Genomic DNA, 16,383 nt, shown 5'->3' on the forward strand with positions numbered 1-16,383 from the left:
GATGGACATGAGGAGTAGTGGCCAGAGTAATGCCAAGGGTTTAAAAGTTATAAGCATTGCCTTTTCAAACAAGATATATGAAGATTTCTGAACGTTTGTGCACTGTGGTCTTTAAATAGTCTTCCTTGAAAGCTTCTTTACATATGGAGTCAAGGTCCAAAATTACTGTCTTCATCCTAAAAGTTATATTTTGTGAGTGAAATTAGCAGGCTGAGGTTACTGGTGGAAACCTATTCTCTGCCACTTGTCAGAGGGATTGAGGTACCACAAACAGAAGACTGAAATCCCATGAAATGTTTGTTACTAATTTTACCTTTACATACAAGGCAAGAACTTTGAACCAGAAGTGTACAATTCTAAACGAGATCTAAGGTAAGTGGGGGTCGTCTCCAGAAATGATAGTCAGTACAGTGATACCCTGAGATACAAATTTAATTTGTTCCATGAGCGCCGACGTGTCTAAAAAAATTGTATCTTAAAATAATGATTTCCATTTTAATTAAAAGAAACAGAATTACTGTAATCCGTTCCAAGGGTAAAAAATTTACCCAAAGCAAGCTAAGATTATGCTCAAATTACACTAAACAATCACTAAAGAAAGGTAAATACAACAGTGATGACATGGAAATTGATATGTAATGATAAATTTTAATAAAAACAAAATAATAGTTGTACTCACAGCCTAGGCGAGTTCTAGCGTACAGGATGCATGCAAGGAGGAGGGAGGGAGAGAAGCAAGGCTACCACGCACACACACACGATATGGTAGCTGCAGAAAGCGGCAAGATAAACACAATTAAAACGTTGTATGAGCATACTGAATGCTTAATATTTAAGGCTTTCATTTTTTAAGAATGAAGAGTAAAAATCAATAAAAAAAATAGAGTTGTGCAATTGCTGCTTCGCCATGCCTTACGACTAAGTGGATGCCAGTTCGTTTTTTTAAATTTTCAAACCTGCCACGGCTGGCTTTAAACTCATCTCCAGTGCCTTACGATGACTCTCCTCCCTCCTCAGCTGCATCCCGTTTCACAAGCCATTTCCTTTTCTTTATCCATATCAAAAGTAGGCACTCCATCTCATTATGCAAATCAGAACTCAACTTTTACATAATAGTTATGCCTTTAGAAGGCTGGACCTTCTTTATTGCATCCTTTATTTGAGAATGGTGGATATGGTGGACGCGGTGCGGTCATATTCAGCGGCCAAATCAAAGATTCTCACACCTCGTTCATGCTTTCCTATTATCTCATGCTTTATATTTCCATTGAGATAATTTTCATGGTTTTCTTTTCTTATCCCCATCCTTGTCCTTAGAGTTAAGACCCATGGTTCACACAATAAATATTAATAAAATAAAGGAACACGAGAATTGTGAACACAACACAACATTTTCTATACGACGACAATGAACACACTGGGAGAGAGAAGTTCAGGTAACCTCGGGTGCCGATTGAGCGTTTGGATCGACTTGGGTAGCGGAACGAACACACTGCTTCTTACCAATGGCGTTGCGCAATTTATGAAATTGTATCTAAAAAAAATCGTCGTATCTTAAGCCATATATAAAGATACAATGTATCGTCGTACTTTAAAAAAAATTGTATCTTATTGCATTTGTAATGTTATTGCTAAACAAAGCCTCGTACTGATCTACATTAGCGACCGCCAAAACTTCCTGAGACGAGTTCCCATTATTATTTATTAAGACATTTGGTAGCTTTTGTTCAGTACTGTCTTTTATGTCTGCCCCTCTCCAGTTAACTTCTTGACAAACCAAAATGTTCTTTTTTCCCAGGGCAAAACAATTACTGCTGATTTTATGGTGATGGCCACAAAGTAATAACATTTGGTTGTCTTATCTTTTGGTGCCTAGGTGTCTCAATAGCCTGTCAGTTTTGAGTGTAGGGATACTGAATTGCTCACTGTACTTTCCTTGGTTTGCTTTGACCAGGTGTGATGCTGTCTATGGAACAGTGCTGTGTTAAAGTTTTTTCATGGCCCTCCTGGTGGTAACCAAGTTTGGTGCGTCGTGCATACCCTTGATGAGGTATGCTGGAAATTAATTTCCATTATGTTAAGGGATCTTTCTATATCTACTATGTGCTGAAGCAGGTCCTCTTTAAACTTGTAGGGATACTGAATTGCTCGCTGTAATTTCCTTGGTTTGCTTTGACCAGGTGTGATGCTGTCTATGGAACAGTGCTGTGTTAAAGTTTTTTCATGGCCCTCCTGGTGGTAACCAAGTTTGGTGCGTCGTGCATATCCTTGATGAGGTATGCTGGAAATTAATTTCCATTATGTTAAGGGATCTTTCTATATCTACTATGTGCTGAAGCAGGTCCTCTTTAAACTTTCATCTCTCTTCCTCTAAACAAATAATTGTGGAAAAGTAGAAAATCTTCCAAAAGAATAGAATAAAGGGCTCATCCAAGTCAGGCAATGAGAAATTTATCCTTGGAAACATCTTTTGAAGAATGCTGGCTATAAGAGAGTACAAGGTACTGATGCTCCTACCAGGTAAGAGAGTACAGGGTACTGATGCTCCTACCAGGTAAGAGAGTACAGGGTACTGATGGCACCTACCACGAAAGTACTGATGACCCCGAGTATCCTTTTCTGAATTTTAGCCTTTACCAACAGTTCCCATAGAAACTTCTCTCAGTTGTACCAATCATGAAGAAAGTTGATGGACCTGTATAGAGCAACTGGCAATACAATAGAATTTCCTTAGGTGGGAATCTAGATGAGCAAATAATTCATGTTTTGCTGTGGAAACAAACCTTATTTCTTATATTGTTTCATAGTGAAAATTTTGCAAACTCAGCCCAATGTGTTATGAAAAGAGAGGCCCCATTTTGTTGAGCTGAATCAACTTCAAGTATGATGATGTTATTGGTATCTTGTAGAAAAAACCTCCTATATATTTTTGATGGACCTTCATCTTTTGCTCATGGTAGAAGTGTTTTTTTGGAGAGAAAGCTGCTTTTTCATTTCAAGGATACCTGTTTCTATTGATCTTAGGGAAGATCAAGCACTCCTGCTCTTTCATGGAGTTTGCACATTTCTAAGGTAATGATTTGAGAGTAAAATGTCACTCTTTATGAACAAAGTACTATTGAAGCCCTTGCTGCAAGAAAATAACTCACCAAATTGTGGATTGCCACTGATTATCTCACGTTTCTGAAATAGGCATATGCACAGAGTCCTTGCCATAAACTGTCACATAAATAGTTTATGGTAATGTCGTAGATCGCATCTCAACGTTAACAAGGTCTGGGAACTTGATCCATTGACATGAGAGCAAGGCTGGAGCTTGAGTTTGAATTGAGTAGGTAGCCAGCACCAAGGCTAATGTTGGACACAAGTGTGTAGCTGGACGTAAATATGCAACCAGAGGCTTGATTTTGATGGAAAGCAGAGGTGTGATATTGTACTTTGCCCCTGCTATTGAAATGTGGCTGTAATCCTTCTCGTTGTTAGTATTAGAAGTAAGACTGGAACGTGAGACATGGCTAGAAAGTTATGGTACTTGAAATCTCCGTAAATCGTGAAAGAGTTTTTAATGTTGACCGGTTGGCAGAGTCACAAAAGGTAAGACATCTAGCCGTGGATACTTGAAGGGACTGCATGCACATGCACTAACCAACTTGCGGCAACTTACTAACTTTCTTTTTTAGTCATCTTGATTATGGTGTCACAAATTTACTCTGACTCATGAAATAGACTATATAAAGGTTTCTGGGTTTGTGAGGAAATTACTTAATGTTCCGCAGTCATTCTTAAAACTAACAGTGAATCCTTTCCATAGACTCTAAGCCAACATTTTATGAAGAATCAAGTAAGATCTAATATTGTAGTGTTGAGATCATTTGCAGTAAAGTATTTTGTATGCTAAAGTTGTTGTCTGGTGAAACTGAACATGAATTGTTGTAGCATTACTGTAATGCTTTGCTACTATCAAGGAGATGTATGTTTTTTTGTGCATTTGGAATTGATTTTAATGTTTACTTAGCTAAAGTACTGTATACAAAGTTGCCATTTTCAGGTATTTTCTTAAAAGTACACAAGGCTGATGTTTTTATATACTGTACTTTCAATAATGTTTTAAGGTTTTACTCATATAGGCTTATTAGATAAGTAGCCCATTAATTTTTTGTCCGGGTGTAACAGCATTTGCAAAACAGAAAACTAATCCCTGTAACTCATCTTTTGGGCATTAATTTAAGATTAGAAATTTTTGATGCTTAGGAGGTTTTGTTAAAGTACAATAACTTTTTTCATCAGGATTGCAGATTTTGGCTAATTTTACCATATATACTGGGCCAATAATTACCCAAGACTAACTTGTTTGATAAGCCAAAAATGTTAGAAAAAATCTGTCGTCTTTTATAATTAATTTTCAGATAAACTTCATGCATATATGCCCACATTTGTTGTCTTTATATGGCCCACACATTGCACTCCTTAATCTAACTACTGGTAATAATGATAATGATTCATATTTTTATTAATATTAGTAATAGCATGGCACATGCTCCCCTTGAACCCTCAGGTACTAAGGGTCCAGTTACTAATGAATCACATGTCTCATCACTGTAGCAGTTTGTACATGAGGCTGCGAGAGATCAGTCAGTCTGGGAAGCAGAAAATTGTTATATGAGAGATTTCTAAAAAGATACTTTTTATTATATAAGACATTTTGTTTTCATCATCATAACTCTATCACTCTGCTATATTCCAAGATGCATTTCTAATCTTAATGTGCGGGTCAAGCCCAGACTACTTGAACGCTCCAGAGTTTTGATCAAAACATGAAGGATTCAGGAGAACACTTGGGAACTATAGTCAATTTCTTTTAGCAATGCAGATTTGCACCGACTCGCAGCGGTGCCCTTTTAGCTCGGAAAAGTTTCCTGATCGCTGATTGGTTGGCAAGATAATTCTAACCAATCAGCGATCAGGAAACTTTTCCGAGCTAAAAGGGCACCGCTGCGAGTTGGTGCAAATCTGCCTCGATAAAAGAAATGGACTATAGTAAGTGATAGAACTTAAGACAGGTAATTCAGGTGATATATAAGAACATGGCTCTGCTGTTCCCATCAATGATGGAAACTGGAGATGTCTGATCAAATGCTGATATTGCTACAGGTGCTCAAAAGGGATGTACATTGATGGATACAAGAAGTTGCAGGTGGTAGGTGTGGCGAGTTACTGTTGCTCCTCTACTTTTTGTTAAGCAAAAAGAGTTCAGCGTCTGGGGACAGTTGTAGTTAATTACCAAATGGGGTCATATATGAGTGATGGAGTTGTAATTGAGTAAAATCACCAAAATGGCTTGCACAATAAACATTACTTCTCCTTGATTGTGGTCATGGTGTTTTTGATGTGTCAAGATAATAGATGTTATAATCAACTAAGCAGTAAATTGATCGTACAGCAGTATAGTAGTTTGATACTATCTTTACTGAAGGTTGTAAAGCTTCAACAAACAGGGTATTGTCCTTCTTCTGTCCAGGTATCATAAATTTTGATTTTGAAATCAAGATTTGATAGTATTGTACTTTGATAGATGAAGTAAAATTTTCCCAGATATAATCAAGATTTTGAGAGTTTCAGAAAGACACGTAGAATTTGCTTTTAAGCAATTTTTCCGTTATTTTTCCCCCATTACTGTTTGGTAGAATATACTTTTAACACATACTTCTCTTTATTTTTTTTCTGGTAGAATTATGCTTTCAAGTGAGCTTTCCCTCTATTTTTTTTTTTTCCAGTGCTCTCAGGTAGAAATTAGTTTCAAGTAATCTTTTTTTTTTTTCCTGTAATTTGAGATAGAATTTCCTTTCAACTAATTTTCCTCTTTTATTTTGTTCACAGTACTTTCAGGCAGAATTTAATTTCAAGTGATTTCTCCCTTTATTATTTCCTGTGTACTTTTAGGTAGAATTGACTTTCAAATCATCTCTCGTTTTTTCCCGCAGAACATTTGCTTTAGGTGATTTTTTCCTAGTACTTTCAGGTAGAACTTGCTTTCAAGTTATTTTCCCCTTTATATCTCTCAATACTCTTGGGTAGAATTCGGTTGTAAGTTATTTTCCATTTATATCTTTCCCCAATACAGTACTGTACTTTCAGGTAGACCCTACCTGTTTAAAGTTATTTTTCCTTTCATTTATTTTAACATTTGGTTTTCCCCCTTTATTTTTCCCTCATAATTTTTTTTGATTTATTGTTTATCATTTAATTCATTATTAAATACTGTAAGATATTTTTGTTGGAAAGAAACAAGACAATATTTTGATATTTGTATTTTTTTGAGCATTTTACAATACTTAGCTGCAATACAGGGTGTCCAAGAGATATTTTAGTGATCTTCCTTTGTAATTAAATAAGGAGTTACCTATTTTTTACCACCTGTTTTTTAACGTGTTTTTTTTTTTCATTTTAATATCCTTGATTACTCTTTCATGCATTACCGAGGTATTTTGCCCAATTTGGCCTTATCATATCATTGACATAGGTCTTTTAATGAATGCTGTACATACTGCGTAGAAATCTTTTGCTCTCGTTTTATATACATTACTTATTCTGACTGCATTTCTTAGGTTTGGTTGGTAGCTTTGTCCATCGTGTAAAAACCCAGTGCACTCAGATTGCACATTGGGTTAGTGCTTTATTGGGAAATAAAGATTCCTTTGAAGAATCATTTGGCACGCTCACCAGAGATCAGTTGAATCTACGTAAATTACTAGTGGTTGCAACAAGCAGTGGCAAGGTAAGAAAATGTTTTATTAACCCTTTTACCCCCAAAGGACGTACTGGTACGTTTCACAAAAGCCATCCCTTTACCCCCATGTACGTACCGGTACGTCCTTGCAAAAAAATGCTATGAAAATTATTTTTTTCATATTTTTGATAATTTTTTGAGAAAATTCAGACATTTTCCAAGAGAATGAGACCAACCTGACCTCTCTATGACAAAAATTAAGGCTGTTAGAGCAATTTAAAAGAAATATACACCAAAATGTGCTGGGAAAAAAGTAACCCCTTGGGGGTTAAGGGTTGGAAATTTCCAAAAAGCCTGGGGGTAAAAGGGTTAAGGGTAACTGGATTTTTGTTTAATTTCTTTTCACTAGGACTTCATTATCTTGTTAAAAATATCAGATAAGAGTTTTAATGGTACTATTTTTAATATTAATTTTTAGGTAATTTTCTTCTTTACTTGCTTCAATTTCATCATGTAGCTGTGAATATCTATTTTGTATTGCTAAACTACACTCATCAGATTTTTCTCTTATTACAAGAGTTTATTTTCATTCTTAAAATTAGTTTTTATCTTTTAGATCTAAATTAAATTTGCTTCTCACCATTCTATGGTCACGTGACTTTATCTTGTTTAACACTGTTACATCTTTGACTAAAAGTTTTTCACTGAGAATAAAATCTATTTCATTTTTCGTTTCTCCAATTGGGCCTCTCCTTGTTTTATTATTTTATAAATTTTAATATTAATAATTTTCCTCTACTGTAATTGCAATTGGTGTCTACAAAATTTGTTTTCAGATCCTTGGAATTGACAGCTGGAATGGAGATGTTGTTTGGAGTATTTATGTATCTAGTTTGTCACCACTGCAAGGAAACAAGTTACTGTTGTACTCTCAAAGAACGTCGGCCCATTTTCCACATCATCCTCAATGTGTTGTTGTTGGCAGACATAAGGTAGGTAGTTTATCGGTATATTATTGCTTCCAGTTGTGAATTTTGTAGTACATGACAGAATTTTTTATTGTTTTATCATATCCTGTACTTCAATTCGTGAAATATTTTCTGCTTATATTTATATAAAGTAGCATTTTTCTTGTACATTATTTTTTTCTTAACCATTTTTTTTTCTCTACAAATAAGGCCTTATATTTACTGAATGTTAATGAGCAGGTTAATGGATTTTAAGCTTGTTCCAAAGAGTACCTGTACTTGCACAAAGTGAATTTCAATTTGGAAGGCAGTGCTTGAGAAAGCTAAATTGATTGGCTTCCTTATCATTTATGTGAGCTGGTAGCATTTGAAAAAAAAGGCAATCAAGATCATCAGGGACTTTATTAGTGATATGCAGTATTTACCATTTTTTGTTATTTCTTTATTGAGACAGTTTAATTTTGATGATATAAAAACAGCTGAGAGTGACATTATCAAGATAAACCCATGTATTGAAGGTATTCTAATCATGCTAGCTCCAAGTCCTATTGGCCAAGGGTCATTTTAGTGCCCTAGCAACAGACATTTCAATACCAATCTAACCTTATGTATCCTAACCTGGGTTAACCTTACGTAGTGACCAGAATGAAAGTAAGTCACTTTTTTATTCAAAATTCATTAGTTTTAAGAATTGACAGAAATCAGTCAAACATTTATTCCAAACAGAGTAAAAAAATAATAAAGTAAGTCACTTTTACATTCAAAATTCATTAATATTAAGAAATTACAAAAGTCAGTCAAACATTTATTCCAAATACAGTAAAAAAAAAAGAATAAAGTGAATCACTACAAATTTATTCCAACTTCTATAAAGAAAAAATGACCCAAACTGGTAGTGACAGGCACCTAGAGAAGGTCCCCAACTTGAAAAATTCGAGTTGCAAACATTGGTTAGATACAAATTCAAATTCAACTGAAAATAACAAAGATAAGATGAAGAAATACTTTCATAAAACAATATTATATCATTTAATACAGTAAGCAAAACAACACTATAATAACATATCATTTAATACAAGAAGTAAAACAACACTATAATAACATATCATTTAATGCAAGAAGCAAAACAACACTATACTAACATATCATTTAATACAAGAAGCAAAACAACACTATAATAACATATCATTTAATACAAGAAGTAAAACAACACTATAATAACATATCATTTAATGCAAGAAGCAAAACAACACTATAATAACATATCATTTAATACAAGAAGCAAAACAACACTATAATAACATATCATTTAATGCAAGAAGCAAAACAACACTATAATAACATATCATTTAATGCAAGAAGCAAAACAACACTATAATAACATATCATTTAATACAAGGAGCAAAACAACACTATAATAACATATCATTTAATACAAGAAGCAAAACGACACTATAATAACATATCATTTAATACAAGAAGCAAAACGACACCATAATAACCTGATATTTATTTTTATTAAACTCGACTATTTCTTGACTTTTGTAGCTGGGAATCTTGTGATTCAGGTTAGGCCTACCCTAGGCCAAAATTTAACAAAAGCCAACTTACAAATAACTTCTTGCAATCTTTTAAGTTTTTAAGTTGAGGACCTTCTGTACATTTAATTGGGAATTTATTTTGCTGTAGCAAAGAGGAAGGCCAAGTTTTGGGTGGATGGATGGAGTGAAGGAAGCTCTGGGTGATAGGAGGATATATGTGAGCGAGGCAAGAGAGCGTGCTAGAAATAGGAATGAATGGCGAGCGATTGTGACACAGTTCCGGTAGGCCCTGCTGCTTCCTCCGGTGCCTTAGATGACCGCGTAGGTAGCAGCAGTAGGGGATTCAGCGTAATGAAGCTTCATCTGTGGTGGATAAAGGGGGAGGGTGGCTGTGGCACCCTAGCAGTACCAGCTGAACTCGGTTGAGACCCTTGTTAGGCTGGGAGGAACGTAGAGAGTAGAGGTCCCCTTTATTTTGTTTTTGTTTCATTTGTTGATGTCGGCTACCCCCCAAAATTTGGGGAAGTGCCTTGGTATATGTATGTATGTAGTTAGCTTAGTTTATGTATTTTGTTTAGTCATGTGCATATTTTAGAATTCAAGGAGATGATATTTGATTTTAAGTGTTTTTTTTTATAAATATGTTATTTTCATGCTAGGACTCTTATAAGAACTTTTCGCATTTTTTGTCATTCTTACAGGTTACTGGTGAAGGTCTGCTAGTAGTGTTCAACCCCATCTCAGGAGTGAGCGTTGATGAACGGGGAGTTATCATCAGCTTAGGATATCATCTCACTCAAGCATTCCTCATGCACCAGTCAGATGAACAGTATCTCAAGGTATATTTATTGTAAAAGTTGATTCACATTCTTACAGTCATCCAGTAACATTTGGTGGCAGCTTAATTGCAGTCATCTCTTATAATATTATTACAGTCATCCCTTAATATTGTTTGGTAACATTCTTGCAGTCATTCCTTAATATTTGTAGGTAACATTTTTTACAGTCATCCATTAACATTTTTCGGTAACATTCTTACAGTCATCCTTTTAACATTTGCTGACTTGTAAGTACTGTAATATTTTGGGGTATTTGCCAGAATAAGAAGAAGTTTTGGAAAGAAGTGAAGAGAGTAAGAAAGGCTGGCACAAGAATTGAAGAGACAGTGAAAGATGGAAATGGAAGGTTGTTAAAAGGAGAGGAGGCAAGGAAAAGGTGGGCGGAATATTTTGAAAGTTTGCTGAATGTTGAGGATGATAGAGAGGCAGAGATAATTGCTGTTCCAGGTGTTGAGGTGCCAGTGATGGGAGATGAGAATGAGAGAGAGATTACAATAGAGGAAGTGAGGAGAGCACTAGATGAAACGAGAGTAGGAAAAGCATCTGGTATGGATGGTGTGAAAGCTGAGATGTTGAAGGAAGGGGGTGTGACTGTAATTGAATGGTTGGTGAGATTGTTTAATGTGTGTTTTGTGTTGTCAATGGTACCAGTAGATTGGGTCTGTGCATGTATTGTACCACTATATAAGGGTAAGGGAGATGTGCATGAGTGTTGTAATTCAAGAGGTATTAGTTTGTTGAGTGTAGTTGGAAAAGTGTATGGTAGAGTACTGATTAATAGGATTAAGGATAAAACAGAGAATGCAATCTGGGAAGTACAGGGTGGTTTTAGAAGAGGTAGGGGTTGTATGAATCAGATTTTTACAGTTAGGCAGATATGCGAGAAATATTTAGCAAAAGGTAAGGAGGTGTATGTTGCGTTTATGGATCTGGAGAAAGCGTATGATAGAGTTGATAGGGAAGCAATGTGGAATGTGATGAGGTTATATGGAGTTGGTGGGAGGTTGTTGCAAGCAGTGAAAAGTTTCTACAAAGGTAGTAAAGCATGTGTTAGAATAGGAAATGAAGTGAGCGATTGGTTTCCGGTGAGAGTGGGGCTGAGACAGGGATGTGTGATGTCGCCGTGGTTGTTTAACTTGTATGTTGATGGAGTGGTGAGAGAGGTGAATGCTCGAGTGCTTGGACGAGGATTAAAACTGGTAGACGAGAATGATCATGAATGGGAGGTAAATCAGTTGTTGTTTGCGGATGATACTGTACTGTTAGCAGACACAGAAGAGAAGCTTGACCGACTAGTGACAGAATTTGGAAAGGTGTGTGAGAGAAGGAAGTTGAGAGTTAATGTGGGTAAGAGTAAGGTTATGAGATGTACGAGAAGGGAAGGTGGTGCAAGGTTGAATGTCATGTTGAATGGAGAGTTACTTGAGGAGGTGGATCAGTTTAAGTACTTGGGGTCTGTTGTTGCAGCAAATGGTGGAGTGGAAGCAGATGTACGTCAGAGAGTGAATGAAGGTTGCAAAGTGTTGGGGGCAGTTAAGGGAGTAGTAAAAAATAGAGGGTTGGGCATGAATGTAAAGAGAGTTCTATATGAGAAAGTGATTGTACCAACTGTGATGTATGGATCGGAGTTGTGGGGAATGAAAGTGATGGAGAGACAGAAATTGAATGTGTTTGAGATGAAGTGTCTGAGGAGTATGGCTGGTGTATCTCGAGTAGATAGGGTCAGGAACGAGGTGGTGAGGGTGAGAACGGGTGTAAGAAATGAGTTAGCAGCTAGAGTGGATATGAATGTGTTGAGGTGGTTTGGCCATGTTGAGAGAATGGAGAATGGCTGTCTGCTAAAGAAGGTGATAAATGCAAGAGTTGATGGGAGAAGTACAAGAGGAAGGCCAAGGTTTGGGTGGATGGATGGTGTGAAGAAAGCTCTGGGTGATAGGAGGATAGATGTGAGAGAGGCAAGAGAGCGTGCTAGAAATAGGAATGAATGGCGAGCGATTGTGACACAGTTCCGGTAGGCCCTGCTGCTTCCTCCGGTGCCTTAGATGACCGCGGAGGTAGCAGCAGTAGGGGACTCAGCAGTATGAAGCTTCATCTGTGGTGGAAATGTGGGAGGTTGGGCTGTGGCACCCTAGCAGTACCAGCTGAACTCGGCTGAGTCCCTGGTTAGGCTGGAGGAACGTAGAGAGTAGAGGTCCCCTTTTTTGTTTTGTTTCTTGTTGTTGTCGGCTACCCCCCAAAATTGGGGGAAGTGCCTTTGGTATATGGATGGATTTGCCAGATTTATAGTTGTATAACATTAAATCTTGGAGGGTATTCAAATTTATATAATTTTGAATTTACCTCAACTCAAGGCATGAAAGCTATTCTTACACTTTTTTTAAAAAGAAAAAAAAAGTTGAAAAATATAAGGAGGAAATTAAATATTGTAATTACTCATTTATTACAAAAGATTTAGCATGTTGTAGCTATTCATAGGATGTTTTGTTTAGAATTGGTTAACTGAAAAACATTGAAAGTAATATTCATACATATGCTATTGGTTCCGTCACTAATACAAACTCTTTTGCTCTTTATAAGGAAATATACTTTTGGCGAAGCTGGAAGACTAGTGATAAGACTTTTAGGGAGGTATAACTACCCACCGCTAGTTAGCGGGGCGGAAGGTGATAGTACCAGCTACCCTGCTCTCACACACCCCTGTTTTCTATCAGCACTTTCGCTCTTGGCTTGGAGGAGTGAGGACGTTCCATTTCTCTCCCCTGTTAAAAAATTGGCCTTAGGACTTTTCTCTTTCTGGAGTCATCCTGCATGCAGTCTCTGCTTGTAGGACTCTCCTGGTATCCAGGAGGGGAGGTCTAAGGTATTCTTCTGGTTCAGGATTTATCTCCCTCTTTGATTCTGATCGCTCGTTCTCCTGAGAACAGTCGAGTAAGAGTGATGGCTGTTCTAGAGGTAATGCACTGATAGAGCGCACGACTGCCGGACAACCAGCAGGTGCAGACATCGTCGCTTTTCTTAGGAAGCGGTGGCATCCACCACTGCAGGAGTCTCTCCCTTACTCCTGCCCTCCTTGGGGCTTTTAAGTCTCCCTGCTAAGGAATGGTTTGTCGAGAGTCTAAAGTTAAGGATTAACCTTGGTTATCCTTTCCAAGAATCTGGAGGTAATGCACTAACAGTTTCTTATGGCTTGAGCTGCAGCCCTCGTTGGGGTTCTCCCTCGTCCCTCCAAATGCTGGAGTAGGAGGATGACACAGTAACTGCTTGAACAAAAGCAGTTTCAACGTAGAAGTTATCTCTTCATGCCTACCTTCAACTTGAACTCAGCTCGTTGGCGGGAAGCAGAGAGCCCTGCCTGGATGTCCGCTTCCAGCTGCTGGACAACTTCTCCTTCCGAGGGAAAGTTAACCTCCACTAAGTGTTGGGCAACTTTCCCTTACTAGGGAGAGTTACCCTCCACTAGCCGTCTTCCATGGTCGAGTCCCCTAGGCTTTAACTCTTAAAGGTTATTGTCGACATTATGCCTTTGGACACAATGAACTCTTGGCGCTTCATAAGGTCAAATCCTTTGGGATCTCTACATCATGGGTGGTAACCTCTTACAAGAGAGAAACCTCTTGTAGGCTATAACTCTATAGGGTTATTAGCTACATCGTACCTCTTCGAAGCATACGACAGAGAAACTTTTGTTCTTTGACAAGGGAATGATGAGCCTAAGGCTTGTGATACAAAAAGATAAAGAAATAGAATTGTTCAATTTCTGATTCCAGGTTTTTATCTTATCAGATCACGAGTCTTAGACAGGTAAATGATGATCCTGATTAGATGCTAATGTATACTGTGAGGGCGCTGGGGCGCTATCTTAAGCATACACACACTGTTAGACCTCACTTGCAACATCTTTTTGTCAGCACATAGAGAACAAAGAAAAAGGTAATGATGAACACAATTTCTTTCTGGCTAAGAGAAGTTATCGACCAGACCTTTTCGCGATCCCCTCCTTTCACCGGAAGAGCACGAGCAAGAGTGCACGAAGCCAGAAGTGTAAGCGCAACTTTGGCATCCAAAAAGAATCCGTGACACACATATTGCAATGTGACCTGCAGGTGAGAAACTTTTTCTTTAGAGCCTGTTGCAGCTGTACAGCAGGTGGTATAGCAACCTTGCCTCCTGTTACAGGACCATTAACATCAGATCCAGGGCAAAGGTTATGAGTGAGTATTAGATACAAGTAAAGAGTGATTGGTCTTTCTCTTTTCCTTTCAATCTTCTCCTCTCTTGGGATACAGCTTCAAAGACCAACCCAGTTGCACTAGATCTTGATGCATCTATGCTCCACTCAGTATGTGGCTATTCTGTACTTGGATACGGAAGAGCCTTTTCCTCACACTTATGAGGGGGAGTGAGATGTAACCAGGCAGTCCCCTAATCATATATGTATGCTATACAACGTGATTGAGGCAAACCAATCACATACACATGCCAGGTCCACGACACAGAGATAATCCCCTCAGAACAATCCTTGAAGACAGGGCCATGGACTCGCTGGTATTACTAAACCTCTGGTACACATGGTAGTAAACACTTTCAGCATCTCAAATGCACAAGATCCTACTATCTTTGGATATGTTTTCAGCCAGATTGACTGGGGACACCTGTGTGAAGGATGAGGGTTTGTATTTGTGTAGGAATAAATGACAAATTTGTAAGTAATTTGGATATTTTCCTAACTTACAAACCTCAGTCTTTTATCTCGCACTTTTCCGTGAACACCAACCTCCTAGAGTCCCAACTGGTATTGGAGTGGTTTCTCAATGAACTAGGGAGCAGGTGGTTGCCTCCCTGCTGCAGGCAGGTATCTACCAACCAGTTGTCGATACCTCATTATAACTTTTTAACTGCCATATTCCAGCTTTGCTGTTGTTATTCTCCTATCTACAGGACTCAGGTTTGTATGGTTAGGAAAAATCCAAATTATTTCCAAACTAGTCATATTTAGTTGGTGTATGTTGAGCACTTGGTGCTCAATTATTTCCAAAATTTGAAAATACAGTAAACTGAACACTTCATGATATTCAGTCCAGCAAAATTCCTAACTTTCCCTTCATATGTTATTTGTCCTCTGCTAAGGACCCCTAGCCATACGATCTCTCTTAGATCGTTTCTTACATTGAGAACGATATCTCTCCAACTGATAGGGCGACCAGTCCCTACAATACTCGGTGATTCAACCGAACATCTTTTACTTCCACATGAAGGACAAAACAGGTGTGGATCCACTTCTACTCAGCTCATAAATGTACCATGGGCGACCACCTCGGCCCAGGCAAGAATGCATTGAATTCGACATACTGTAATGTCGAAAAGTACACCCGTAACTCACAAATAATGAAAGCATGCAAGTGACAAAAAATGTCAAAGAGACAAAAGACACAAACACTATAAGCACTATAAGGCTATCGAGTAGACGAAGCGGTGGTCTGACCGTAGAAGAGAAGGAAGGCACGTCTGACCTCCTTCCCGTTCAGAAGAGTTTGGAACAAGTGTAGCACATTGTGTGCAACAGTTGCCCAGCAACGCTGCTGGCGTAATCTACCGATTTCTTTTTAATTGTCTGGCCGTAGAAAACGAAACTAGAAGTAATCCCATATAAGTGACTCAAGTTTGTAGCTGCGTGTGAATAAATGAATTTTTTCTCAGCAAAACTTTATTATTTTTTGCAGTATTGCAGTTCCACTACCAGATTAGTACTGTCACTTGATAAGAGTAAGAACAACAGCAAAATTAAACTGGGTTGTAATGAATGAAGGAAGGCTCAATTTGTATATTGAAAACTAACAAATATTTTAATTTTTTTTCATTTTTTGATTATTTGCGGCAAGAATTTTAAAAATTCTATCAATGATATATGAAGCATATTTTTTAATTTACTCCATAATGTACTTGAATTTACTGTAAATTGAGAATTTATATCAGTATGTTATCTATCTTTTTTCAGCCTCTACTCTTGGTTGATACAACACTGACTCCACACATGTTCCCTGCTAGTGGAGAGTCTGTTTTACTAAAACACAAGGATGTAACATTTTTACATATGGCTCAGCCTGGTAGCAATGTGCTTACAGGATATTCAATGAGGTTTTCACAACCTGGGGTAAGTTATTGTCATTTATTTACCGTGTGAATTACATAATAAAAAGTAACTGTTTAGTTGGAGTTGATTATATAAGGTCCTTGTTGTATAGAATGCCATCGGATTTATCCATATTTCATATATGTAAGCTGCTCATAGATTATACAAAAATGTATGA

The 16,383-nt window shown here is 37.5% G+C and overlaps 1 protein-coding gene across 1 annotated transcript in view; it reads left to right on the forward strand.

The window, feature by feature from the left end:
* The window catches only part of EMC1 (ER membrane protein complex subunit 1), a 110,041-nt gene that overhangs the window by 66,876 nt on the left and 26,782 nt on the right, over positions 1-16,383 (forward strand). Inside the window, exons 9-12 of the mRNA XM_068384458.1 lie at positions 6,606-6,775; positions 7,564-7,719; positions 9,938-10,075; positions 16,071-16,226. Of these exons, the coding sequence (XP_068240559.1) occupies positions 6,606-6,775; positions 7,564-7,719; positions 9,938-10,075; positions 16,071-16,226 (620 nt within the window). The remainder of the gene's footprint in view (positions 1-6,605; positions 6,776-7,563; positions 7,720-9,937; positions 10,076-16,070; positions 16,227-16,383) is intronic.

Source organism: Palaemon carinicauda, chromosome 12 (assembly GCF_036898095.1).
Source record: "Palaemon carinicauda isolate YSFRI2023 chromosome 12, ASM3689809v2, whole genome shotgun sequence".
NCBI classification, from domain to species: Eukaryota; Metazoa; Arthropoda; class Malacostraca; order Decapoda; family Palaemonidae; genus Palaemon; species Palaemon carinicauda.